Here is a 27186-nt window from a genome sequence, read left to right as displayed (position 1 = left end):
CGTGGCCTGCCGCAGTGTGGAGGATTCTGCCATTCCATGCCGCCTAGCCCACCTAACGCAGTTCCCGCGTCAAAAGGTTGATCAATTGTAGGTGGAGAAGTTTTTGCTTGACTGCCACTTACAGGCCCATACTCACGCATTGCGTGTTTCCAGAATCGGAACTCACTTATGGACTAATTGAGGTACTTACGATCTAGCCATGTTTCTGAATAGGACAAGACGGCAAACCGCAAGTGTCGTTGGGTTTGCGTCCCGCGCCGCGAGAGCTCATCAGCTTGCCAGGAACCCCAGGAGAAATTATTCCCAGAATACCCAGCAAGATGCCAGAAACACCCCTTCTTCCTCGCGATGGATCGGCCCTGCTCTGATTCTGGTGGGAACATTTACTGCAGCCTCTGCGGTATACGCCTACAGAGAGAGTAAGACGGATCGTGTCCCGGCTGTTGAGACGCCGAAGGCGAATGTTACGTTTGAGAAATCGAAGACAAACAGCGCACTGTCAAAGGAGGAGAATCGCGAGCTTCTAAGCTCTCAGCATGTGCAAGTCAAGAAGGGATTGGAGAATCCGGGGGTTTATGCTTGGGGCTTGAATAGCCATCGTGTCGTGGATCCCGAGTCCGATGAAACGGTAGTCAAGACGCCCCGACGCATACATTACTTTGACGGAATGCTTCTCAGAGACCTCAAGCTTGACCAGACTTCGGGAGCTGCTATCACGGAGAATGGTGATTTGATCCAGTGGGGGAAAGGATATTCAGAGACTGAATTCAAGCCGACCAAAACTTTAACCGGCAAAGACCTAATCTCGTTATCCATGTCCCGAGACAGGATCATAGCGCTGTCTACCAGTGGAAACGTGTACTCTTTGCCCATCTCAAAGTCAGATCAAGAGTCTGGACCCAAACCACGAGAAAGCTCTTGGATTCCTTTCTGGGCTTCCAGGTCCCGTGTGAGCTACCGACAGCTTACGCCGAAGCTGGGTCTAGGTGAAAAAGTTACATCTATCAGTGGTGGCCTGGAGCATGTGCTGCTGTTGACAAACGCTGGTCGCGTTTTCTCTGCAGCCGCAGCTACTGAACACTATCCTTCGAGGGGCCAGCTTGGTATCCCTGGACTGACCTGGTCGACACGTCCGCGCGGTCCTGTGGACAGCTGTCATGAGATAACAACACTTCGAGGATCGAAGATCGTGCAGACTGCCTGCGGGGATTTCCATTCTCTGCTGCTAGACAAGGACGGTCGCGTATTCGTGTTTGGGGACAACTCCTTTGGACAGCTGGGGCTTGAATTCGATCCGGCATCGCCATTCAATGATACCCCGACGCTTCTGCCCTTACAGCGCCTTTATCCCGGCAAGAATTGGCTTACTAAAGTGACAGGCGTGGCTGCAGGCGGCGCGAGCAGTTTCATGACTGTGGATGCTCAGCGAATAAACGAGCCCGAAGATCAACCATCAGCAGCACAAAGCTTAGGTCCTCTTACAGCAGACACATGGGCATTTGGTAAAGGCTTATATGGCACTCTTGGTACTGGGAGGTGGACCCACATACAAGATACTCCCACAAAGGTGAAGGCCCTTAGTGGTCTGTTTGAATACGACGAAAAGACCCAGAAAATCAAACCCATCCGCCTGAATCAGATATCCGTTGGCTTGACCCACGCAGCGGCTGTCCTGGGTAACAACACACACCTCACTGCATCAGAGAATACCTCTCTTACAGATACCAACTGGGCCCAAGACGCCCTCTGGTGGGGAGGCAATGAGTTCTGGCAACTGGGCACTGGCAAGAGGAACAATGTTCCGACTCCCACTCACATAAATGCCCCCGCAGATATCGATAACACGGGCGACGACAAAGAGACTCGCTTCCAGATTATCCCTCGCCACAAAGGCCGAGTGGGAAACCGAAAGGTGACCATGGAGCAACGTATCGAATGTGGAAGGAATGTGTCTGCTGTATTCTCAGCGATGTAAAATATAAGCCACTCTCCGTCATATGTATTATTATACTCCCCTCATTCGATTCAGCCCGAGTGTATGACTATACGCTTTTGTCAGTGACGATCAGTGTACGGAATTTCCAAACTGTGTCTGCAAAAATCAAAAGGATCAAGGTGGAGGAACTGTCATCTACGAATTAACGCTCATTCAGAAAAATTTAGCTAAAGAAATAATATTTAATATTTGAAGACCTTAATTACCTATCTTGTCTGCCCACTATTTGTACTGTATTGGGGCGGGGAGCTGCAAATGCAAACGAAGCAAACATCAGGTGTCACCCGCGCATTGACCACCGCTTATCCAAAAATTTCCTCGACGTGCGACAAAAGTCGGTTGAACACCGATTGTTTCCAATCGCAACGGATCGATCAATTAATCGATCTTCACCATGCCTCGTGAGAAGCAGAAAAGAGGTCGCCGAGCTCAAGAAAGGAACAAGAAGAATGAAGCAAAACGGAAGCGGGAAGAAGACAATGCGGAAGAACAAGCGTCGAAACGACAAAAACCATCAACGGCAGTCGAGACCGAAGATTACATTCCACTAGATGTAGGCAACGAGGATGCTCCCCAAGGCAACGCCAAGGACACGCCATTCTACGGTCTGCTCGATTCTGAAGAACAAGAGTACTTCTCGCGAGCGAACGAAATGCTCGAGCTGAACCAGTTCCAAGATGCGGAGGAGCGGAGTCTATTCGTCCAGAGAGTCTATGAAGAGGCGAAGGGCAAGGAACTGAAAATTGCATGCAGCCAATCGTGTTCACGACTTATGGAGAGACTCATTTCCCTGTCGACTACGCAACAGATTCGGAGGTTATTCAACAAGTTTCTCGGTCACTTCTTGCACTTGGTTCAGCACCGCTTTGCGAGTCATTGCTGCGAAACGTTGTTCATCCATGCGGCGCCCGCGGTGACACACAAAATTTCGAAACGGGATAAAAAGAAATCTACCTATGATGAAGGAGAGGAAGCGGAGCCGGAACTGTCGCTGGCCGACATGTTCCTGCACGTCATTGAAGAGCTGGAGGGCAACTGGGGCTACCTGCTGACTGAGAAGTTTGCCTCGCATACGATTCGTGTGCTGCTCTTAGTCCTAGCTGGTGAGCCCGTCGATGTGTCTTCGAATGACTCCGTTGTCGCCAGTAAAAAGAAAGAGAGATTAGGTGTGAGCACTGGGGAATCGCAAGCCGAAGCCGCTATTGTGCAGAAGAGGTCTGTTCCGGAATCATTCGAGACTGCCTTGAAAAAGATCATGAGCGATATGACCGCTGGACTTGACGATACATCTCTCAAGGCACTAGCAACTCACCATATTGGAAACCCTGTCTTGCAGGTCCTGTTGATGCTGGAGCTCTCGCACTTTGGGAAATCTAGCGCTAAAGATCCCAAGTCCATTACAAGAAGACTTATTCCTGATGAATCGTTGGAGGAAGGTTCGGAAAGCGCAGTGTTTCTGAGCGGCTTATTGTACGATCCTGTAGGCTCAAGACTGCTGGAGACCATCGTGCGCTATGCTCCCGGAAAACTCTTTAAAAACTTTCATAAGAACATCATCCGAGGGCGTATCGCCACGCTTTCACGAAATGAGACCGCCGCATACGTTGTTGTTCGTGTCTTGGAGAGGATTGGCAAGGACGACTTACAGACTGACATGGATCTGATTATCCCTGAAATCCCAACGCTCGTTGAACGGATGAGACTGGTCGTTCCCAAAGCATTGATCGAAAGATGCATCGTGCGAGGTGCTGACACTACCCCTCTTGCAAGGGCCTTAGAGGCTGCTTATGATAAGGATCCCGCCACAAGACTGCGGCAGTTACTCAAACTAGAAAAGCCGGCTGCCCAAGATGATCAGGCCACTGGACCGGCGGCCAAACCTGAAAATCAGCGTGCTGCACCACCGGAGCAGGTCCACGGATCATTGCTTGCGCAGGCTATGCTACGTGTTTCTGGCCCTCTCAGTGAGCTTGTGCATTCGAGCCTTCTGGCTGTGTCTTGGGAGGACCTCCTCTCAATCGCCATGAATTCAACCACTTCACATGTTCTGCAGCAGGCTCTGACGCTCCCGACGTCAACCATACAGTTCCGGCGACAATTTGTCCCGCGATTCTTAACTCATATCAAGGAACTTGCCCTTGACACGAGCGGCTCTCATGTTGTGGATGCTCTTTGGTCCGCAACCAAGGACATCTTCTTTATCAAAGAGAGGATAGCGCAGGAGTTGGCCGAAAGCGAACATGCGCTGCGAGACTCTTTTGTAGGTAGAGCGGTGTGGAGAAACTGGTCCATGGACCTGTACAAGAGGCGGCGAGGCGAATGGGCACAGAAGGCGAAGGGTCTAGAGGGCCGGGCTGGAGGCGATACAAATGATGAGAAGAAATCGGGCAAGTCGAAAATCGACATCGCAAGAGCCCGATTTGCTGAAAGAGCCGAAAGATCAAAACAGATCAGAAACGGTCAGAAAACTATTGCGGCCAAATCGTGACGAACGTTATTTCTATGATGATATGAAAGATTTGTACAGTAATAAAATGGTTTCTTTCCTCGATGTTGTATCGTATAGTGAATAATATCCATTCAGCGAGGAATGCACAAAAAAAGTCTACTAAATCTGCCATTGCCTCACTATAATCTCTCACTCAAGCGTCATCCTATAAATGTCCCTACAAATAGTGCAAAGCAAAGATTCTGTCCTGAAGCTTTGCTGAAATATGTACGGAGTACCTAGAGGTGGCATCTTCGAGAAGAGATCCGTCACGTTCTCACCTACTAGCTAGCCTGTGGGGTAGAAGCGTGCGTCTGTGCTTTAGCCTCTGCAGTATGCAATGCAAGACATCAATTATCTATCCCACTAAGCCAGCCTGGGTTTGTTAGATTGAATAATTCACCGATTCCACACAACCATTTATGTACAGAGTATGTAGTCATTCCCAATCGTCGTCGAAAATTCTATACTTGAAGAACTTGATTATCATGCAGACAAGGGACTCGAGTGCACTTTCCAAGGTGCCTTTCTATTCTTTTTTTGCTGTTGTCGTCTGTGAGCGTTGATAAGTCGACGCTTATCTACGCCCATCAAGCCAAAAGCGGCTACAGTCGGCAGTCGGACATCTGATAAAGGCAGGGAACATGCATGGCGGCGCTGACACCTTGATTCTCACATCGGGTTGTGTATCTCTTCTTTCTCAAACAGAACGCTTTCCAAGATGTCTTTCTTAATTATTAATCTCATTCCAGAACGATCAAGTCGAGTGAAGACGACCAGTCACGATGTGACGTAATCCGGATCATCGCCCCTCACGATGGGCCGCTCCTCTGATGGCGCAATCGCGGGGAACGCTTTTTGGCGTATCCGGATTACGGAAGTCACTGAGAGTCACTTTTTTTTTTTAGATGAGCACTCATCGTTGATACCACCACATATTTACAATTACTCTTGGATAGAAGCAGTTTATGAATAGGGTTCTCCATGTCGGGAAATAATCTATCTTCCACAGGCATGGACCAGCCCGTGGATCGCGCCGAGGAAGTGCGAAATGTACGTGAGAAAAAATAAATCCAATTGCGACAGACTTCTTCTCTCTGCAGGATCTGCGCTGTTACCAATGCCAGACTTTATATATTTCAATGATTTTAATGGAAAAATACATCTTGCTAACCTATTTTTTGTTCACTAGCTTTTGAACGCCGTGCAAGACCTCCTTATTCCTTTCATCCGCTCCGCCGATCAAGGTCTGGAAAATATCGCCGCCAATGGGGATATAAGCAAACCCAGGACATCTCTGGTGGATTATAAAAGCCCAGAGGAGCTGCAGAAGATTTTAAAGCTCGATTTTCCGGCGTCAGGACGGGGACAAGACGGTCTGCTGCAAATTCTCAGGCAGATTCTTCGGTACTCGGTCAACACTTGGCACCAGGGGTTCCTGGACAAGCTGTATGCGTCGACAAATGCCCCGGGTGTCGCGGCAGAGCTTATCCTAGCTACTCTGAATACGAATGTCCACGTCTACCAGGTCTCGCCGGCTCTGAGCGTCATTGAGAAGCACACGGCAAGACAGTTGGCGTCTCTTTTTGGCCTGTCTGGGCCACATGCCGGAGGCATCTCGGTCCAAGGTGGCTCAGCATCAAACACAACGTCGATCGTAATTGCGAGAAACAATTTGTTCCCGAGTACGAAGACCGATGGCTACGGCGACCACAAATTTGTCCTCTTTACTAGTGCCCATGGCCATTACAGCATCGAGAAAGCAGCTCAGATGCTGGGTTTTGGAAGCAATGCTGCTTGGTCTGTACCCGTTGACAAGCAGGGTCGCATGATTCCCTCGGAGTTGGAGAGGCTCATTGAGAAGGCAAAGAGCGAAGGAAGAACGCCATTCTATGTCAACGCCACGGCTGGGACGACCGTTTTGGGCTCGTTCGACCCCTTCAATAAGATCGCTGAGATTTGCAAGAAGTACAACCTGTGGTTCCACGTCGACGCATCCTGGGGAGGGTCGTTCGCCTTCTCCAAGCGACAGAAGCACAAGCTGTCCGGAGCCGAAAAGGCAAACAGTATTGCCATCAATCCGCACAAGATGCTCGGTGTGCCAGTGACATGCTCGTTCCTTCTCGGAGCCGATATTCGCCAATTCCATCGAGCCAATACCCTCCCCGCTGGTTATCTCTTCCACAACGATGACCCGGAACCTGTCGTCAACGGAAAGCCCGATGACCAGGCGGACCTCCGAGTCGACTCGCCCGAGGTCTGGGATCTCGCAGACTTGACCCTCCAGTGCGGCCGACGCGCCGATTCTCTTAAACTGTATCTGAGCTGGACATACTACGGCTCTGAGGGCTATGAGCGACAGATCGACGAAGCCTGCAACGTCGCCGCATACCTAGCGACCATGATCGCAGAGCACCCGAACTTCGTCCTGATCAGCGAAAACCCGCCGCCGTGTCTGCAAGTCTGCTTCTACTACGCTCCCGGCAAGAAATTCGTGTATCCACGAGAAGGCGAAGGCGAAGGCTTCACCAGCGAAGCCGAACGCGGCGCGCGAAACAGCAAAGTCACCGAGGAGATAGCACGCGCGATCGTGAGCAAGGGCTTCATGGTCGACTTCGCGCCTCCTAGCAGTGATGCCGACGAGGGGGCCATCGGCAACGGCAAATTCTTCCGCTGCGTCGTCAACATCCTCACCAGGAGGGACACGATGGAGGGCCTCGTCCGCGCAATTGACGAGATCGGACCGGGCGTCATCCAGCGGTTACAATCACAGACACAGACACAGACCAAGCCGGCATCGCAGGCGCATATTCGAAGGACCAACCCTGCCGAAAAAGGTCACGGACCTGTGGTCCATCATCATGTATAGGTGACATTTTCTTTTAGATGTAATTAGTTTAGTTTCACCATTTTCCCCTGGATATGTATCTTCTCCTCTCCTCTGAGCATGTGGCATAACATAGATTCATTATGATCTGTGAATACGAGACGAGACGAAACGAGACAATTGTGTGGATATACATAGATTGGCAATTAGGTACAATACCATGAATATATTTTTTTCTGGCATGATTAGATTTAGATATTCCCTATGTATGTATGTACATGTACATCCTTTATCCGTATTATATTATATCCCCAGAGAAAATCCAGCTGGGGCGGGGGCCAATGCATTTATTATTTTTTTTTAGCTCCGAACCTCGACTCTCTTCTCCAACACCGCTCTCGCCTCGCTTTCTGTCAGAGTCTCAATCTCCAATTCTGTGAGCACCTCCCGTGCGCTCTCGTTACTCGCAAAGAGCCGCCTCTCGACCTCCCACAGGCCCAACTCCTTTTCAACCGAAGTCTGCTGGTCCTGGGCAGCAACGTCTGCCTCCGGTGTCTCCGTCTCAGCGCCGTCTGTCCGCCCCTGTGGCTTGACTTTAAGACACAGGATGGTCAGTCCCTCAATTAGCCGTCTAATCACACGCTTCGATTCTCCTCTTGTCGTCTGCTGTCCTGCAGCACCGTCCACGACACTACAGATGTGTTCGACATCGCTCGCGAGTTGGGATGCGCCAGCAGCAGAGAAGGTGTGACGCATCAGGACGTGGTCCCAGATGTAGGTTTGCGCCGATAGAAGAACCTGCCGCATTATCCGTTTCAGAGGAGCGCTGCCCAAGGCACGAGCGAGGAAGGAGATGCTGGAGGATAGAGTGCGGATGGCGGGAGTGAGGTCCGATGTGGGAGGGTGGGGATAGCTTGAAGCAGCCGTCGAGGGCGACGAGAGTGATGACCACGTAGAGACACGGGAATATGATCGAAGAGAGGAGTGAACCTCGGAGATCAGAGTCGAGATGATGATGCTTTCAGAGCGCTGTCTGAGACGGCGGTATGCCGATGCGGTTTCGTCGAACAGAGCACCATCGGATATCGCAGTCCCGCCGCTGTGGTAATTGTCTGCCACAGCCTGCGATGTTCGTTGAGCGACCTCCGCGACCGACATGGGTCCTACAACGTTCCTGCCCCCGTCTGTATTCCTTCGAACACGACTCTGGAGCTCAGACCAGAGCTCAAGGAAGAAAACGTCATCACTCCAGTCTTGCATTTTCTTTTCCAGGTATTCTGCACTCCCAAAGATCCTGCACAGCCGCTCAAGGCCTGCTACACCCTCAAGGCTAGCTTGCGGGTCGGCCCCTTGAACAGTGCGACCGATGGCTGATGTCATGGCAAGATACGCCTCAAGGCCGGAACGGAGACGCTCATGGAACTGATCAAATATCGTGATTTGAATATCAATAAGGAATCTGAGTTTCTGGCTAAACGAGGACAGTGGGCGATATCGATCAGTGATAGTCTCAAGAAGATCATTGACACGAATCGCCGCTTTCGTAGGCTTCGTTGCATTAGGCTCCACACCATCGTAATCGATCTGCCCGCTGTCGGCAGTATCAATGATGTCCTTGTACCGTGAAAGAGCGAAGTCCTTCTCAACCTGGAGCCATCGATCAAACCAGCCTTGCTTAGTCAAAACTTCCCAAGTCAACCCTTTCCAGTTCTCCGAACAGTAAGGATCTGGAAGGTAATTCCAAGTGTCGCGGATGTCGGTGTCGAAATTCATGAGTTCGTGGATAAAATGGCTGAGGAGCTGTGGACTATTCGCAACTTGGGGGACGAAAGCGCTGATTTTCTGCCTGAGCATTGGAAGCAAGGCGGTGATAAAAGCGTTCGATGCGCTCAGGAAATTCCACTCCAAATCAGAGCCTACTGTATCGGCCCGTTTGTCAAAGATTGGTTGCATGTATGTCATGAAGAAGCCAGCATAGGTGCTAATCAAATCGGAAATATGAGAAAGGAAATATTCAGGCTGTGATTATGATCAGTGTTTTTCACTCCCAATTCCTTTGTAACCAGCTACGTACCTTATCAAGCCTATTTGTCGGTTTAGCTCCACTAAAATGATACTTGAAACGAAGCTCAAGCGGATGGACCATAACCTCCAATGGAAACAGAACCTGAGGGTCCTTGGCCTGCGTACTCGACGCTGGGGCCCGAGGCTCAAGCTCTCTATAATTTTTATACAGGTCAGATTTTTTGCACTTCTTGCAGGACGCTTGATGACACATACGGTTCTTGCAAGTCGAGGAGCAACTCGACGCTCTCCGCCCACTCCTCTATCAAGCTGTCTGTGAGGACAAGATCCTTCACCGGCCACTTCATTTTCTCTAGAGTTCGTTGCAATCGACTGCTGAAATCTTTCCGCAGTTCTTCTCTCAAAGCAGAGGCTAGTTTCTCAGTGTGATCGACAAGGTGCGGGGCTGCACCTTCTGCGGTAATCTGCGCATCCTTCAACGACGATGCAATATTTTTCAAGCGAGTGTAGGGCGACAAGGCTGCACGAGGAGCGGATTTGACGTTCTTTAAAGCTTCCTTGCTACGACCATGTCAGCTTAGAAGTTGACACGGTAGAGGCGCATCATATACCTCAACCCTTCCACCTCCTGTAACAGGGCCAGATAACCCTTCGCAACGTCCAGCCTCTGCAGCTTCTCCATGCTCGATTCGAATATGCGTACTGCCTCATCGCTCGTTTCCGATTGCGTAATTATCTTCAAGCGTCTGTCGATGTCGGCCTGCTGCTGATTGAAGGCTTCGATTTGCTTTCGAACGGCTTCGGAGTGGTCGTTTGAGGCCTTGGTCGCCTTTGCGAGCGCTTCTTGCGCTTCAACTAGCTTTAAGGAATTGAGATTAGTTTCCAACTTTTAAAAAGAGGGCGAAATTCGTGTATTCTGCGGCCAACGATCATACCTGTCTCTGCTGAAGCTCATGTTGGGCACGCAGGTTTGAGAGCAGGGCATCCAGACTCTCAAGATCTGCAGATGACTGTATCTTGTCATTCAGGTAATCCTCGACCCTTGCAACCTCTTGCGAGGAGAGTCGAGAAAGCGAAGAGGCCATTATTGATCCAGTGCGGGGGGAAAGGGGAGACGTGTCGAAATGGGCGACCCGGTCGAGACTAATCAATCTACGGAGCTGGGCGCCTCAAACGGAGCTTAAGCTCCAGCCTCACAACTGCGACTGCAACCAACATTTCCCAAATGTCTCCTGCATTTACGAATAACCCAATGCCGCAAAGACATTTGGGTTTGCCGATCATTCGCGGCAGTTTTCTTTCTCTCTCCTATTTCTATTTTGAATAATTATGCCCGGTCCAGCTAAGAAACGCAAGAATAATGCCTCCGATTCTTCTCCGCAGCGCATGCGGAGCATCGAGTCCTTTTTCAGAGGACAAGCTACCAAGCGAGCGAAGACAGCTGCGAACTCTGCAGAACCTGTATCCGCAGACAAACAAGAGGCCTTGACAGATGAGGAGCTTGCTCGGAAGTTGCAAGCAGAATGGGATCAAGAGTACCTGGCAGCAACATCAGCAGCAACATCAAGTGCCCGGCCTACGGAGAGCGCTCATCAAGCTGAACACTTAGAAAGTAGCACACCACATCCGGCGCCCGTGAATGATTTGAAGACTGAAGGAGCAGCGACACGGAAGAAAGAAACGTTGTCACTACAATCATCTCTAGGATCCGAAGATACGATTGTCTCGTCTATTCCCTTCGACCAGAGCCCGCTGACATTCGAACCATCGAAATATGTGGATGAGCTTCAGAGACATTGGGCCTCAGACGGTGGTGATGCAACATACGCTCTCTTGACGAGGGGGTTTGTCCTTATTAACAGCACTACGAGTCGGATCAAAATCGTCGATACCCTTGTGAATATGCTCAGGGTCCTCATCGAGGGAGACCCTGACAGCCTCCTTCCCGCGGTCTGGTTGGCAACGAATTCATTCGCTCCGCCATACGTTCCATTAGAGCTCGGATTGGGAGGATCGGCAATATCCAAGGCACTCAAGAATATATATGGGCTGAATAGCCAAGGGCTCAAAACGCTCTACGACAAGCATGGTGATGCCGGTGACGTCGCCTTTGAGGCGAAGAAGCGACAGAGCTTCACGCTCAAGAAACCCAAGACGCTTACAATTAAAGGGGTTTATCAGTCGTTGATGAAAATTGCTAAGAGTAAAGGTCCTGGAAGTCAAGAAACCAAACAACGCATTGTTGAGAAACTGCTCCAAGACACTCGGGGAGCTGAAGAGAGTCGCTATATTGTGAGGACTCTTGTACAGCACTTGCGCATCGGGGCAGTGAAGACAACCATGTTGATCGCGCTGGCGCGAGCCTTTCTGTTCTCAAAGCCAAAGGGTGCAGAATTTCCTATTCGTTCTACTGAGGAACTTTCAAAATTGAAGAAGGAGGAACTTGCCGATATCTACGGTAAGGCTGAGGAGATTGTTAAAGCATCCTATGCCCGCCATCCGAATTATGATGACCTTGTTCCGTGTCTACTGGAGATAGGGGTGACAGAAGAGCTGTTGGTGCGATGCGGGCTCACGCTGCATGTGCCTCTGAGACCTATGCTCGGCAGCATCACCCGCGATCTCTCAGACATGTTAACTAAACTGCAAGGGAGAGACTTCGCTTGTGAATACAAATATGACGGACAGCGCGCACAGGTTCATTGCGATGCGAAAGGCAAAGTGTCCATATTCTCTCGCCATTTGGAACTTATGACAGACAAGTATCCGGACCTCGTTTCTCTGGTCCCCGCAATTCGGGGCGAGTCTGTCTCCAGTTTCATCCTGGAGGGCGAAGTGGTTGCCGTCGATCGCGAGTCTGGAGAGCTCCAATCCTTCCAGATCCTCACGAATCGCGCAAAAAAGAACGTCGAGCTTGGATGTATCAAGGTGAATGTCTGCCTTTTCGCTTTCGACCTGATGTATCTAAATGGAGAGCCTCTATTGGATAGACCTTTCCGGGAACGGAGAGAGCTGCTTCGAAGCCTCTTTTGCGAGATCCCGAATCGGTTTACCTGGGTGAAGAGCCTGGATGCGACGTCAGCTGACTCCGATGCTGTTCTGGAGTTTTTCAAGAGCGCAACTGAAGCTAAATGTGAAGGGATCATGGTCAAAGTTCTCGATAACGTACCGAAGTGGGAACCAGATAAGGGTATAGAGATAAGCTATGAGCGAGAAGAAATCCAGGAGGAAGGGCGGGAAATTGGGAAAAATGACCAGGATGGGCTCCAAAGTATGAAAAGCGAACCAAAAGTGAAAGGATCCCGGCGCAAAGCCCTTTTATCTACTTACGAGCCCGACAAGCGTCTGGAGTCTTGGCTCAAGGTCAAAAAGGATTACAGCACATCCTCTGACACGCTCGACCTGATCCCCATCGCGGCATGGCATGGCCAAGGCCGAAAAGCCAAGTGGTGGTCGCCCATTCTTATGGCCGTCCGCAACCCGGAAACGGGGATGCTCGAGGCGGTTACGAAATGCATGTCCGGTTTCACGGACAAATTCTACCAGGCCAACAAGGAAAAGTACTCCGAAGACAGCGCGAATGTCATCGCGCGACCGAGCTATGTGGAATACGCAGGCGAACCAGACGTATGGTTTGAACCCCAGGAAGTCTGGGAGATGGCCTTTGCCGATATTACGCTCAGCCCCACCTACACAGCAGCGATCGGTCTCGTGAGTGAGGAGAGAGGGCTCAGCCTGCGCTTTCCACGCTTCCTCCGGGTCCGGGAGGACAAATCCATTGAGGAAGCGAGCACATCCGATGACCTGGCTGCGCTGTGGAGGAAACAGGTCGAGCGTTCAAAGACGGAAGAAGTCCACCAGGTGGCGGATGAAGATGAGAAGCTAGGCTGGCAGGAAGACTGATCTTGAAGGAGTAGATGTGACAAGATTTCTTCATCCCAAGGTTCATGCGAGCGACAGCATCTAGCCATAGCACGGAGTCTGGCCTTGAGGCTTTATTCGAGGCCATTAACGCAATGGCCAAGGCCAAGTCCAAAGCACATCGGACAGCATGGAATTATCAGCAAGGGCGGTTGGCCTGTGTTTTACCTCAAGCACCCTTTCAGCGCACGTGTTGGCTGCTGAGGTTACTCTATATATTTTCATGGAGTTTGGCCTGATTTTGTACATACCACTGAGCTGCGCTGTCGAGCATAGCGGGCAAGCTATCTAAGCGCAGTGGTCAGGAGCCTGAGGCGACTAGGCAACTGCCCGATCCACTAGCCAAGTTTTGCCAGATCTGACGACGCCAAGAGAGTTGCAGCCTTACAGCCTTGCAGAAGCAGAGTCACGTGCAAACTAGCCAACTACCTACCTAACAGGCTAGCAGCGGCCAGCCCTGTAATTAACCTCGGAACCGTCTCAACGCGGCGTCATGCAAGACGCCAATCATTTCCGAAAACGATCACAGCAAGACACGCTAGGATCTGGTAAGCGATCCGACTAATCCTTTTATGGAAGTATAAACAACGCGAAAACGACGCGACTTCCCACGCGACCACTACAGTACTGGCCACTGGTTGGATTACGCGTCGACACTGAGAGGGTGCGGAAAGGAAAAACAGTCTGCGGGCCTCCACACACACACAAAAAAAAAGGACGAAGGAGTCTGTACTGCACAGTCAAGTTAGAGATAACATCCGAATGGATGGTAAAGTTCATGATAAGATAGACGTGTCATTCATCAGATTCCTATTCCTAGTTTTGTATGCTACCTAAGTTGGTGTTTCCTTTTGCTATTCCAGACACAGGTGAGGAGGGCAGTCGTTTTCAATCCGCTATCATTGCGGTAACTCATCCTGACCCTCTCCTGATATTCATGAACAAGATCGTAACCCACACAGACGCTCTCAGCAATGGATAGTGAGGGAGTCATGACAATGCGAAGAAAAGAAAAAAAAGAAAAGGAAAGGAAACGAACGCAGATTTCGAGACTGGTGGCTGAAGCAGATGCGAGCCCAGAGAGTAAAAAGATGGAAAGAGAAAGGAAGACGCAGACAGGACAGTTAGGAAAATTGACAGGCGGCGTATAGACAGAGGTGAGCGAGGTAGAATATCATCTCAAGAGAATGAGAACATTACGCAGTAGGTGATTAAAAGAAAAGGGTCTCTCCCATCATGAAAACGTAGAGCAAAGGAGGCATGCATGCAATGAGCAGTTGCGCCGAATGGAATGCGAGATTATATCGAACGCATCAGACATCGTTAACCAGTCGTATCAGGCGTAACATGCAAAAGAAAAAAAAAGTTGCCCAAGGAACGAAGGTTTCATGAGGTTCATGGTCTCAATTCTTCACCGAGTTGCAGCGCCAAGCCAGAGTCCTTGCCGCGTCCAGTAGGACTCTCGGCGCCAGGGGGAACAAGATTGTCGAAATTGAGACTTCTTCTTGCTGACCTGGCAAGAGGGGTTTTGGAGAGACTACCGGGGGTGCGCCCGCCCCAGGGCCGTTGTGCTGGGCTCGGTGTGACGTTGACAAAATCAGCGAAGTTGAACTGCTGACTGGGAGTGCCAAAGTTGGCAAAGACCCCGCCACCCGGCGTAGGGGTCAACGATGGTAAGACCGCGTACTGGCTAGGGGGTGTTGATGGAGGAATGTCCCGATTCTGAGCCTTGTTACTGACTCTAGCAGGGGTGGGAGAGTTGGCGAGGTAAAGGAGGAGGTCCGCCCCATCTTCGTTCTCCAGGTCTTTGTCGTTTCTTTGCAGCCGAGCAGGACGAAGAGGCGGAGTGCGAGGAGGAGAGGAGCTGACCATGGACGAACTGACGTTCTGGAAGCTGTGAGCCGGGAGATCGGGATCGTTGTCCTCATCCGAGTTGCCGGATGTCGCGACGTCATAGGACGGAGGATGGTTAGAATAGATTGGTAGTGGCCGGGAAAAGCCAGGAGAAGACTCTGGCAACCGATGAGAACTCTTCCAAGAAAGCCGAGGCGCCTTGACTGGACGTTCGGTTATGGAGTTCGATCGAACACGCTTCCGGCTCGCATTGAGCATGGGCTGCATCACTCCCGGATTGAAAGTTGCGGCGTGCTTGTTTCTCGCCGATCTGGGCAGTTCGTTTGAGAATGTTGCGTTTCGGGTTGGGGAGGACGTCAAGGGCGTTTCGTAGCGGCTGTAAGCCAGCTCGGAAGACGAGTCGGACGGCTTGTCAGATCCCAGCGCATCTTGCTGGTCATGGTCTTTCGAATCTAAACGACGGAGACGGCCGTTCTCATACTTGACTTTTGCAAGGCCCAGTCGATCCTGCAAGCTCAGGGACACCTGAAACGAAAGAGCTCGTCAGTGTCGAAGAAAGTCAAAACTACCATGGAGGCAGGAAGAGGCATACCTGAGCAATGTCAATTTTGCGTATTGTCCGTTCAGCTGTCCCGCGTTGTGATGCCAGTGACATGATTTCTCTATGCCACTGCGATGCTAGCTTGACCCGTCACAAAGATTCCAATCGAGATCATAGAATACGTGCAAAAGAAGAATTCGTCTAACCAAGCAGCTGTGGGAAAGACTTCGAGGCTCAGAGTCTTCTCTCGTGCCTGCAAAGGGAGCAAGGGCGAGTTGGCTGGATTGGTTCCCCGGGAGGAAGGACCCTGGCGAGAGATCACTCAATTGAATTGCAGCAAGAGAGACCGTAGGGACGGAAGTCATAGAGTTCACGTGTCCCAGGTCCAGTTCAACCTAAGCACAGCAAGAGTGCAAAAGATGGAGTAGATTTTGACACTGGAGAAACGAAATGAAAGGAGCGGGTCTCCCTGAGGCCAGCCAAAGGGAGCAACGCGCCAGACGCGCCGTCGCCTGGCCATCGCTCCGGAATGGGTCACGCCTCACGAACGCCCGTCGGCTGCCTTGCAGGGCGTTAGTTAAAGGCACGCCACTAAGTTTTTCTGCGGCTATCCAGACTCGAGGAGCCCCAAGTGGTCAGCTTGGGTCCATTCAGGCCTCTTAAAAAAAAGTCAAGAGCGTCTACTCGTACTCGTACTCCGTCGTCTCTAATCTCACGAAACTACGTCATTTGCAGTTGGCACGGGAAAATCTTCGATCGGTCTTGGCCCTCCAATAATCATCGTTGTTGGACCTTTTTCCGACCAATTCAGGTGTTTGGGTCAGGAACCGTCAGACTATGGAATACCTGAAATTGAACAGGATCCTACGGCAATCTTGCAGTGTCTCCCTTTTAACCAGCCGCCGTCCAGTCACGGAGGCCAAGACGCTGTACAATGCAGGTACTGCATTAACAGCACATATAATTAGATCACGCACGGCAGGAACCTTGCAGTACTTTGTCTTTCACATGTTTTTACCGGCCAATAATATTCTCCATTTGATGTTATTTTTCAGGGTTTTCCGCCTTGGTATCGCCGCTCGCGTCTAGGTCTCCAATCTCCATTATGACCTCCACCCTGGGCTACCACAATAATACCCTTCTTTGTTCACAAGGCTTTGAAGACGGATATGCGCGTACCGTGGGATTTCTTAACAGCTTCTAGATTTGCTATATGATTCCCAGCTCTTAAACTTGACTTTAAAAAAAAAGAAAGAAAGAAAGAAGAAAACAGTCGAGTGCGAGAATTCCTATCTAAAAGAACCAAAAAGGGAAGACCTTCCTGAAGGTCATGATAAAGGCAAGTCATTGGCAGCAGGAGAACCACATATAAGCTTACCACGGCAAAGTCAAGGGATAGAATGACGGGGTACATATCATGATATGCAAAGAAATTAGCTCAGTAGTGGCCAGTCCCAGGAAAGTTGAGGGAATACGTGAGATTATTTAATTTCAGAAGATATTGGAAACCAACATTGGCAAATTGGAACCTTATGGGAGCATATCACTTGTCCGAGTTTGAGTGATTGATTGCCATGCGTTGCGTTTCCTTCCTCCTTCAACATAGCGGCGAGGATCGATGCGCTGCTTTTCTTTATTCCTTCAACCAGGCCCCGTGCTGCAATCGTCTTCCCTAAAGTAGAATGATAAGGATAATAATTTAGCATAGTTCAAAGGTCTAGAGTAACTTAATTCGGAGTGAAACCGGCTCCCTATTAAGAAAGTCCAGGCATGAAATACCTCAAGAGCGACTGATTCGAATTTGAACTAGTTCTGTAGTAAGTTATATTTTCCTCCCTTTCCTGGAGGAACAGAGATTGAAGCTATCATCCAGGGATAGACCACAAGGCAACAGGCTCTTACTTTCGGTATCTTTATTTCTGATTTGTTGATGGATTGAGTTTGACATCCCTAATAGGAAGGGACCCTTCCTCTTTCCCTTTAATTTCTCGCGCTCTCTCAATCTTGTCTCTTTATCTTCCGTCGCTTCTCGTCTCATTTTACTCTGACACTGACAGACAGGACGGCTCCCCCTCACCCACATTCTTCGAATGGATTGGAACAATCGTCTGATCTCCTTCTCGAGGTGACACATGGAAACTCTGTGAGAAGCTTGAAGAGAAGTGCTCTCAATTCAGCGCGACTTGGGCTGCTGGGCATGCAGGAGTCTTAGAAGCATGGGCCACCTACAACATATCTGCTCCAACAGTCCTGATGAGAAGAAGAAAGCCGTCGTCAAAATTAGAATGCAAATACCATACATACTATTGGCGAGCAAAGGACCACTCACCTTATTAATCAGAATACATGGTACTTTAGCGGCTAATACAGCATGGCTGCTCAACTATATTAACCCTCTTTCTAATGTGGAAACTGTGTTTCCCAAGGGAGTGCGTCGACTGTAAGAGGATTACCATAGATATAGGGATATACAATCTGCTCTAGGATCGGGAAACCAAGAAATGGTAAGTCTTGTGCTATATTCCTTTTAAAATTGACATCAGTGCTATATATAGTTATATTAGAGGAACAGTTGTGGTTAGTATGGGATTTGGCGCACACACTGACGGAAGATAGGCTCTGAGTCTCTAATCCTAGCTCTGAAAAATCAAACTTCCTTTTCCCTTTTGAGCTCCTTAAGACGATTCAACGTTTATATACAGAATAGATGCCCGAGAGATATATAGTCCGGTCTGCCGAAGAAAGCATATGTCTATCAGCTTCTCCAGTGCCAGATTCGAAAAAGAGAAATCTCTTCAAAAAGAAAGTAGAGGCTCTATCTCACACGAGCGTTGCAGAAGAGAGTGATGCAAAAAAAAAAAGCTGAATATAGAAATGAGCAAGCTGCAACAGAGCAAAGCTTCACGCTTTCCCTAAGCAGGAACACTAGTCGTTACTGCGCGGGGCCCCTCCATGGTCAATTGATCAATGGCTGCTTAGCCTGATGTACTGTTTGGCGAGGTCAAGCGTATTATTATCGTACTCTACGCAACGTGATTTGGAGTAGAATCTCATGGAAATTTTTTGTGGGGGTAGGATACAAAGATCTGGTTAAGATTGTGGACTCCCATTCCAGAACTGGTCGCATCCACTGAACTGGAAACGCGCACGGCAAGCCGGAGGCGGCTAGTGCCAGGTTTTAAATGAAGAGAAATGCAGCATAACGCGATCTGCCATCTCATGACGTTTCCAGCCTTCCAGGTAGGGCCTTGGCAGAGGGCGGGGCTCCCGAAACAAGAAAACCCCAGTCGTTGAAAGTTTTCAACGGTTGTGATTCTTGTGAAACTGGAGTTGAAGGACCTCTCGCATGCACCCTGGGCAGTTGCGGCTACAGTACGAAAAATGTCTTAGGTGCAAGAGCAAACAAGGAAAGGTGGCTGATTTTAACCTGCGGAAGGCAACGCCGAGTGGCCCCAGGGATGCACGAGGGGCGCTGTAAGCCACCACGGTTATGCAGTCCATTGCACCCGAGCCCACGCACAGAGCCGGCTATTTGTGGCTGGCCGTTAGCAGTTGACAGTGACACACAGCCGATCTCCCGAAGATCCAGAGGAGTGGTGGAAAGCAACAGCCGATGTGAAACAAGCTTCGATTGCTCCCTACTACACAGTGGCGTTCCTCTCTGGCTGTGTCTGTAATTCTTGTCGCCTTGATGCCCGCGGAAGCTGACTGTCATCATCCTGCCCTGAACTCTGAATCCCGGGTGAAGATACTAATAGTTCCTTGTGGACGCGGGAGGTTCCACTGTGCCTGTCTCAGTGAGCATGGAATCCATCGTCGTTGGCTGTCGTCGTAATTGCACCCGTCGACCCCAATGGGCTTTGTCTCGAACTACCTAATCAGTGGAGCTGAGCTATCTATAGCCACGACGACCGCCCCGTCGCCGACCCACCGTCATCTTACAGGTATTATCTGGACACTCAACAGGATTGAGCTGTCTTGACCCCCGGGCCCAATTCTCCTTTTCTGCTTTCTTTCTACATCTCACTCGCTTCCCTTCTCCGTCGCTCGTTTGTTGTGCAATTCCCCAGGCCCGTGGGGTAATTGGTGGGCGCTTGATTGTCAACCGCGACGTAAACGGTCTTGCTGGAGCTTATCAGACCCTCCTTCCCGCACATCAACGGCAACCACCATCCAGGCGCTACCTGCCATTCCAATTCCACTGTCCGTATCAACGGACATCACCATCCGCCTCCAAGGCGGGTCGCTCGCTCGATATCTGTCGAAGTCGTCGGGGATCTGAACTTCGATATCTGCCGCCATGCCGTTCTTCAAAGATTTGCGTCGCCGGTCGAAGGCCAGCTTTCGAACCAATGCCTCCGGGGATTCTCAGAACGGTGACATGACTTCGGGCAAATCTTCCTCCACGCTCGACACCGTCTACAGCTACAGTACCCCGCCCTCGTCCATCAAGCACCATAACCTCTCGTCGCCTAATCTCCCGTCAATAACCAAATCAAATGGTTCCTTGAATGGATCGACCACCCCGGTGCAGTCGCCCCCACCTCAGCGCCCGGTGCCCATCACCTCTCAGTCAAACAGGAACAGCTTCATCGTACGGTTTCCTGATAAACAATCATCAATTAGGCCTGTATCACTTTGCTAATCGTCATCTCTTACAGGCGACGAATGGTTCGCCGGTCAATGGATCATTGCGATCCCCGCTCGCGACATCTCCATACGCACCCCGAATCCTTTCTATATCCGATAACTCGTGGGTATGCAGGAACACCTCAATCTCAGCATGATCGTCCCTGAGTCCCCCCAAGAAACTAGATGGTGACGACTAATGCCCAATCCTTCTGCAACAGGTGCACCAGAAACTCCTTCTGGTCTATGGCCAAATTGGAGACCCAAAGCAACATCCGCTGGACGGAACCCTGACAGTCTCCCATAACCAAGATAGCTTCCCTTCAACCACATGGCCCGTCTCCGAGTCTCACTTCAAGGCTCTGGTTCATCTCGTTCCCGGTCCGAACCGATTACGATTTGATTTCTCGTCTTCCAAATTATCATCCACGAGCTCAGCTTCCAGCCACACGTCCTGGTTCAGCATCAATTACCTTCCTTTGGCGAACGTCCCGCCCCTCGACCTGGTGATCCTTCTCGGAAAGGATTCGGATGGGACCTTCGATGCGGTTCCCGAACGCATTAAGAGGGAAGGAAACGGCCTGGATACTGCGATCCGGAAGTATCGAATGGCCGCTTACCTTTGGCAGGCTTTCACCGGCGAGCAGATGTTCCGGAACGGCTTCGGCAGGCGTTGTTTCCGGTTCGAAGAGGAATGGCAGACCGGCACCCTCAGTCAGCGGGACACTCTCGCCGGACAGATGAGGAACGAAGCTAAGATCCATATTGTCCGGACTGAGAAGACTGTGGCCGAGCTCCGAGATCTGAACATCGCCCAGCAGTACGGGCCAGCCACCAATAAAGACGAGCTCTTCAGAATTGCCAAGCAAGCCGTGAGGGATTACTTCCGGCCGCATTCAGATCAGAAACGCTACGTCGCCGTGCTCCTTCTCGACTCCCACTGGGACGCGGCCTCGCAGACGATCACCGGCCATGCTGCTCTGGGTTCGAGCGATGACAATATCAAGATGGCCATTTTTGGTTCTCACTGCCTCCAGAGCTACCCTTCTTGTTTGGAAGAGGTGGTTCCGGCCTTTACAGACTGCACGAGAACCGACACCCGATACGTCGCTAACGACTGCGGAGAATCAGGGAGCAACTGGGAAGCCGCCAACATCGGCATCGGGGCTCACCTCCACGAAGTGGGCCACCTGTTCGGATCGCCGCACCAGGAATCCGGCATCATGCTACGCGACTATGTCCGGCTGAATCGCACCTTTATCACTCGAGAGTCATACTCAACTCGCACCCAATCTCCGGGACTTAAGCTGTGCTTGGCGTCAGACGAATGTGGATGGCATCGACTGGACGCCCTTCGGTTCCGATTCCATCCCTGTTTCCGCTTGCCCAGCGACCCTCCCGCTCTCTCAGACGACAGCGTCCAGGTATGGCCCGTCGACAACGGGAAGATACTCATCACGGCTTCGTCTGGGGTAGCCTTTATTGAAATCTATGCCGAAGGAGATGATACCTGCCATAGCTTTCTCGAATTCGTCCACAACGAGTCGCCGAACAGTGGAACTCCGAGGCAGGTCACTGTTACCGAGACCGAGATACGGCAGCAGCTGCCCGCCGAGAAACAAAAGAAGAAAGTCAGACTTGAAATCTTTTCTGCGGGCCTTGGCGTTCATACGGTCCCCGACCTCAGCGCGTTAAGGTCGAAACAGTACATAGTGAAGCTCCCGAAAGGTCAGACGGGCTACAAAGGCAGCATGTTGGGCTCCTCGAAGCTGGAGGGCAGTCAACCCGAGCAAGTCATTCTGGATAGTGCGTTCATTCAAACCAAACTGTTAACTTCCATCAAAGTCTATCATGGTGCCGCGCTAGATGGACTGGAATTTTGCTACGAGGATGCCACAAGCCAGCTTTTCGGCAAGCGTGGCGGGAAGCCGGGTGGTGACGAATTTGTTTTCGGTGAGTTTTGTGTCTAATGAGCGGTCTGTGAGGGGGGTGTCTTTGGGCTGACAACGTCCCAGATACGCGACGGGGAGAGATCTTATTGGGCTTCTACGTCCGGGCTGGTCTTTGGATTGACGGGATCGAAATCCTTACCAGCCTAGGGCGGAAGTCGGGCATATATGGGAACGCGAAGGGAGGATCTGGGTATGTACCGTCGCATGTCGCCTACGTGACTGCATTCCACCGCAAGTTGGTGCGCTGAATTATATCGCTAACCAAGAGATCGTCTGCAGGCATACTTTAATACCCCCGAGAGGTTATTGCATTGCTGGAGTTTCGGGTTCTTGCGGTCCCTGGGTCGATGGATTCTCATTGATAATTACTCGTTAATGCTGTCATCATCACATCAACGCCATGGCTATGGCTGTATATCGTCGCATGACATGGAAGCTGTTCTTCGGTCGCCTTTCATTTTTATTCTCATACCACATTTACTTTGCTTCCACTTTCCTTCAGCAAGCGAGAACACTCCAAATGCGTCGGAAACTTGTCGGAATCTCGGTCTGGGTGGCAGCTCTTTCTGTTCTTTTGCAACGCATTTCCGGTCATCATCCTCGCAGGCCCTAGCAGGGTCTTGATTGCGACGTGTTAGTCAAAGAGAACCTATCTACGAACAACACCCTCGGTTATGAGTGGCTATGTCCTCTCAATGGCCTTGGACGGCACAAGGAACAAAGGAATCACGGGATAGGGGTGGGGAACGAAGACAAGCATGCGATTCCACATTCACCCTGGGCACCACTGTTAATAATTATAATAGTCCTTTTCTTCATCGCTTCGGCTGGCGGAATGGGAGGGGTTCTTTATTGTTTTTGCTTTGTTTGTTTGTACGTTGCGTCTGACTCACTTCTACATTATGCTGCCAAACCACGGAGCTATACATACGGATGACATGCGCAGTCGGATACCACGGATCATGATAGCACAGGTTAATACACCAACATTTAGTCCTGCTTGAGAAATGATTTCTGCCGCTGAATCCGTACTCTGTAGCCGATCAGTAGTCATTTGACCACGTGTGCCTACGCCTTTGTTGTGATGGATCCAATCCACAACGATAGTAAACAACACTGCCAATTCTGCTCTGCTCATGCAGTGAACTTTTCTTTTTCTTTTCTTTCTTTTTTTTTTTTTCGCTACCTATCTACCTAGACGCGTACCTGTTTCGTCCCTCTTAGAGGTCTTCAAGAATCTAGGTGAAATGGACGCTTGGCACGGCATCCTTATGAAGAAACGGATGCGTTTTGGTTGCGTCTCCTACCTAGTCTACCTAATCCTCGCGATGTGTCTGTGCGCTAATAGCTTGAAATTGTCTTATTCATTCCTGTGATCGACAGTGGACACACTGGCTTGGAACTCTGGGGGTTTTCCGGATTCCCCCGCGTCAGGGGCCCGCTTGGTGGATAGCTGTTAAGCATTTAAGCTCCCGCTTCAGAATCCCCCCGTGAGGGGCAGCTCTTCCACCCATTAGACACATATACGGAGTACCTTTCTCAATGCGCGTTGGTAAAGCATGGGCTGGGAGCGTTTCGTCCTTCGAATCATGTCTAAGACTTAGTCGAGGCTTACCGCCTGCGAGGAGGGTTCCTCGCTTTTCTGGCCGAACACCATCCTCACCTGTTTTGCGTCCCACTGCGGCGGCCAGTTTCTCCACTCGTCACCCGCTGCAAACCAGGTCCGGACCGTGAGTTCAACTTCTCGCAGTCACCCAATCCGGCATTCTTATCATAAATAAAGCTTAGCTTCGAGAAGCTCGCGGTCACCTGGCCCACCATGTTGTTCGACCAGCGGTCCATGCTGACCCTCACGTCGCAGGTATACCACCGCTTTTGCCCTCTTCGAAGCGCTGTGGGAGGTAAGCGCCTAACTTGTGCTTTTTGCCTTACATGCATGGGCCAAACTGATGACTTCTGCAGGCGGGTGTGACGACATGCTTTGTCAACGTTGGCTCCGATCATCCCTCGATTCTCGAGGCGATCGTCAAGGGAAAGAGGGAGCGGCCGGATCGGTGGCCGAGGATGGTGACTTGTCCCAGTGAGATTACTGCAATCTCAATGGCAGACGGCTATGCTCGAGTCACTGGCCGGCCACAGGCGGTCATTGTCCATGTGGATGTTGGCACCCAGGCACTCGCACACGGTGTCCACAACGCAAGCGTGGGACGTGCCCCCGTCTTCATCTTTGCCGGTCTTTGTCCATATACCGAGTCGGGCGAGCTGCCTGGCTCCCGGGCGGAATATAATCATTGGCTGCAAGGACCTCCGGATCAGAAGGCCATTGTGCGCCAATATTGCAGATACACCGGCGAGATACGGACGGGCTTGAATGTCAAGCAAACTGTTGGCCGTGCCCTCCAGTTCGCTTGCAGCGCACCAAAAGGTCCAGTCTATCTTGCCGCTGCGAGGGAGACGCTGGCCGAGGAGATAGAACCGTACTCTCTGCCACAAGACCAGTGGGTGCCCATCGGACCCAGCGCGCTGCCTGAGGACGCGGTCCGTACTCTTGCGGAGGCACTGGTTCAGGCGGAGCGTCCTCTCGTGATTACTGGATATTCTGGTCGGGACCGCCGATGTCCAGAGCTGCTGGTCGCTCTTGCAGACAAAATCCCTGGCCTTCGCGTTCATGACACTGGTGGGAGTGACATGTGCTTCCCCTTCTCGCACCCTGCTTCGCTAGGGTTCCGGCTCGGCTTCGATGAGTGTACGCGCGATGCGGACGTGATCTTGGTACTCGATTGCGACGTACCGTGGATTCCTTCGCGTAACCCGCCGCCAAAAGACGCACGGATCTACCACATTGATGTTGACCCTTTGAATCAACAGATTCCCGTCTCCTTCTTTCCTGCTCACGGACGCTGGAGAGCCGACTGCTACACCGCCCTCACGCAGCTCCTCACGCACATCGACACCGACTCTTCTCTTCGTCAGGCGCTTCAGCACCCGAAGTATGCTGCTCGCTGGTGGGAGCTCGCTGAAAGTCATCAGGCTCGCCTCGAAAGCATTGACAAGCTCCCTCGCCTGGGGGATGACGACCCTCTCGATGCCCACAATATCGGTCGCCTCCTCAGAGATTGTCTCCCCGAGGACACCACCTTTGTGGTAGAAGCAGTGACATGCGCCCAGAACATCTCTGACCAGCTGCAGCGCAGTCGGCCCGGTAGCTGGATTAACTGTGGAGGAACGGGGATTGGATGGAGCAATGGCGCGGCCCTGGGTGTGAAGATGGCGCTCGATGATGAAGTAAAAGACCAGGTGAACAAGACGAGGCCGAGTCTCGTCTGCCAGATTGTTGGCGACGGGACTTACATGTGCGCGGCACCCTCGAGCGCAGCGTGGGTGGCACATAAGTACAAGATTCCCATTCTCACGGTTGTCTTGAATAATGGTGGTGAGTATTCGCATGCGCGGCTCTCTCTAATCAAGGGAGCATGAGACAATGGCGCTGACGATGCGACAGGGTGGACCGCCCCGCGCCGTTCGACGGAGTTGATGTATCCCGAGGGCATGAACAAGGGCGCCACAGGCGACGAGCTCAACATTTCGTTCGATCCGTCTCCGAATTATTCCCTGTTGGCCAGGGCGGCAGCTGGATCTTCCGGTGAGAGTGATGGCTGGATGCAGGGAGCCAGAGTCAAAACGGTGAAAGAGCTCCGGTCTCGGCTAGAGCAGGCCGTGACAACCGTCCAGACACAAGGCAGAGGCTTTCTCCTGGAGGCGTTGATGAAGCGGAGTCAGTGAGTTGGACGGTCAGGTTGACGCATGGATAGCAGGGGCTGTGCGGCGATCGCTCCATAGCAATTGGTTGACAGGACTCGATGTCTGCACTTGCCACACCAAATGCATGTACATACATACATGTTCTTGAAATAGACGGGTAGACCAATCTTTGAAGATATGGATCGCAGCAGCGATGTCGAAGCCACTGGCCATAGCTACCTAGGTAGGAACTCTCATAATATCGGCAAGAGTTGTTTTCGGTGACCATAGCGCCCTTAGGGTGGTAAAGTGCCTTTTTCTCTTTAAAGAAGGAATCACCCTCGAGAGTAGTACTACCAACACTCCTACCCTCTCATCGTTCCTCCTCTCACATAATACCTAACACAATGCATCCGCTCATACTGCGTGGCCCGCTAACCGATAAGAAATACCTGGTAAAGCAGACCCTTGGCCCTCTTCAAGAAGCATGATTGGCGGGGTGTCATGCCACAAATCACAACCCTTGCTGACACATCATCTGCACAGGAATTCCTAGAATGGCCGAATGCCTGCTGACTAGACAGGGATGAGGCTAATTATGGTGATTATTGACGTAATCCATCATGATGGGACAAGTACTCTATACTCTGTATTATGTACTACTGTACAAGAAGAAAAGCAATCAATCATGTCGATGACGATGACGATGATGAGAATAATAATTGATAACGATAATAATAGCACAGAGAGAAATTGACTCGAACGGAAAGGATCTTCACATCTTACTTTTGGTGGCAAGTTCCTCCAGTGCTGTCTGTGCACTGTGGCACCCGTGGTACCGGGTGCAGAAACACGGCACCCTCTTCCAGTTATCACACAGGCTGACACAGCACTATGCAGATGTGGATGTTGATCCATGGAATCCATAAAAATAGTTGAATAATCAGATGCCGGTATATGCCATGTCCACTCTGGCCTGAGACGCTTGACAGGTGGATGGAAGTTTAACTAGCTGCATGTCATGCGGTATACCAGATGGATGCTGTAAATCTATTGGTTCCTTGCAAAGCAGCTACCTTATCGCGAGAAATAGACTCCGTATTGCGTGCGGGGAAGATCATCATCTGAGAGACAGCCATGAACCAGTCCATGATATACATAATACGACAATAGTAGAACTACTCCAATGGACATTTATACCTTGCCTATTTT

The 27186-nt window shown here is 50.9% G+C and overlaps 7 protein-coding genes across 7 annotated transcripts; 5 read left to right on the top strand and 2 right to left on the bottom strand.

The window, feature by feature from the left end:
• Window positions 1–199: 199 nt before the first annotated feature.
• On the top strand, window positions 200–1975 carry VTN77DRAFT_7495 (uncharacterized protein; the record flags this gene model as incomplete). The annotated part of the gene is made up of 1 exon (XM_069423889.1): window positions 200–1975. One exon carries the CDS (start codon window positions 200–202, stop codon window positions 1973–1975), a length of 1776 nt encoding a protein of 591 aa, XP_069275392.1.
• A 415-nt stretch (window positions 1976–2390) lies between these two features.
• Window positions 2391–4484, top strand: VTN77DRAFT_7494 (uncharacterized protein; the record flags this gene model as incomplete). Its single annotated transcript, XM_069423888.1, has 1 exon — window positions 2391–4484. One exon carries the CDS (start codon window positions 2391–2393, stop codon window positions 4482–4484), a length of 2094 nt encoding a protein of 697 aa, XP_069275391.1.
• Window positions 4485–5468: 984 nt separating this feature from the next.
• On the top strand, window positions 5469–7353 carry VTN77DRAFT_7493 (uncharacterized protein; the record flags this gene model as incomplete). The annotated part of the gene is made up of 2 exons (XM_069423887.1): window positions 5469–5537; window positions 5677–7353. The coding sequence occupies 2 exons, from the start codon at window positions 5469–5471 to the stop codon at window positions 7351–7353; spliced, it is 1746 nt and encodes a 581-aa protein (XP_069275390.1).
• A 318-nt stretch (window positions 7354–7671) lies between these two features.
• Window positions 7672–10421, bottom strand: VTN77DRAFT_7492 (uncharacterized protein; the record flags this gene model as incomplete). The annotated part of the gene is made up of 5 exons (XM_069423886.1): window positions 7672–9330; window positions 9386–9530; window positions 9592–9897; window positions 9948–10195; window positions 10272–10421. 5 exons carry the CDS (start codon window positions 10419–10421, stop codon window positions 7672–7674), a joined length of 2508 nt encoding a protein of 835 aa, XP_069275389.1.
• Window positions 10422–10665: 244 nt separating this feature from the next.
• Window positions 10666–13239, top strand: VTN77DRAFT_7491 (uncharacterized protein; the record flags this gene model as incomplete). Its single annotated transcript, XM_069423885.1, has 1 exon — window positions 10666–13239. The coding sequence occupies one exon, from the start codon at window positions 10666–10668 to the stop codon at window positions 13237–13239; it is 2574 nt and encodes an 857-aa protein (XP_069275388.1).
• A 1413-nt stretch (window positions 13240–14652) lies between these two features.
• Window positions 14653–15766, bottom strand: VTN77DRAFT_7490 (uncharacterized protein; the record flags this gene model as incomplete). The annotated part of the gene is made up of 2 exons (XM_069423884.1): window positions 14653–15636; window positions 15704–15766. 2 exons carry the CDS (start codon window positions 15764–15766, stop codon window positions 14653–14655), a joined length of 1047 nt encoding a protein of 348 aa, XP_069275387.1.
• Window positions 15767–19952: 4186 nt separating this feature from the next.
• Window positions 19953–26016, top strand: VTN77DRAFT_7489 (uncharacterized protein; the record flags this gene model as incomplete). Its single annotated transcript, XM_069423882.1, has 7 exons — window positions 19953–20246; window positions 20314–20409; window positions 20503–22234; window positions 22297–22423; window positions 24095–24134; window positions 24196–25666; window positions 25736–26016. The coding sequence occupies 7 exons, from the start codon at window positions 19953–19955 to the stop codon at window positions 26014–26016; spliced, it is 4041 nt and encodes a 1346-aa protein (XP_069275386.1).
• Between the last annotated feature and the right edge of the window lie 1170 nt (window positions 26017–27186).

This window comes from Rasamsonia byssochlamydoides (assembly GCF_041956645.1).
Source record: "Rasamsonia byssochlamydoides strain NRRL 3658 unplaced genomic scaffold VTN77scaffold_60, whole genome shotgun sequence".
In the NCBI taxonomy this organism is placed as follows: domain Eukaryota; kingdom Fungi; phylum Ascomycota; class Eurotiomycetes; order Eurotiales; family Trichocomaceae; genus Rasamsonia; species Rasamsonia byssochlamydoides.
Note: the sequence above shows the minus strand (reverse complement) of the source record. Positions and strands in the feature narration are given on the sequence as shown.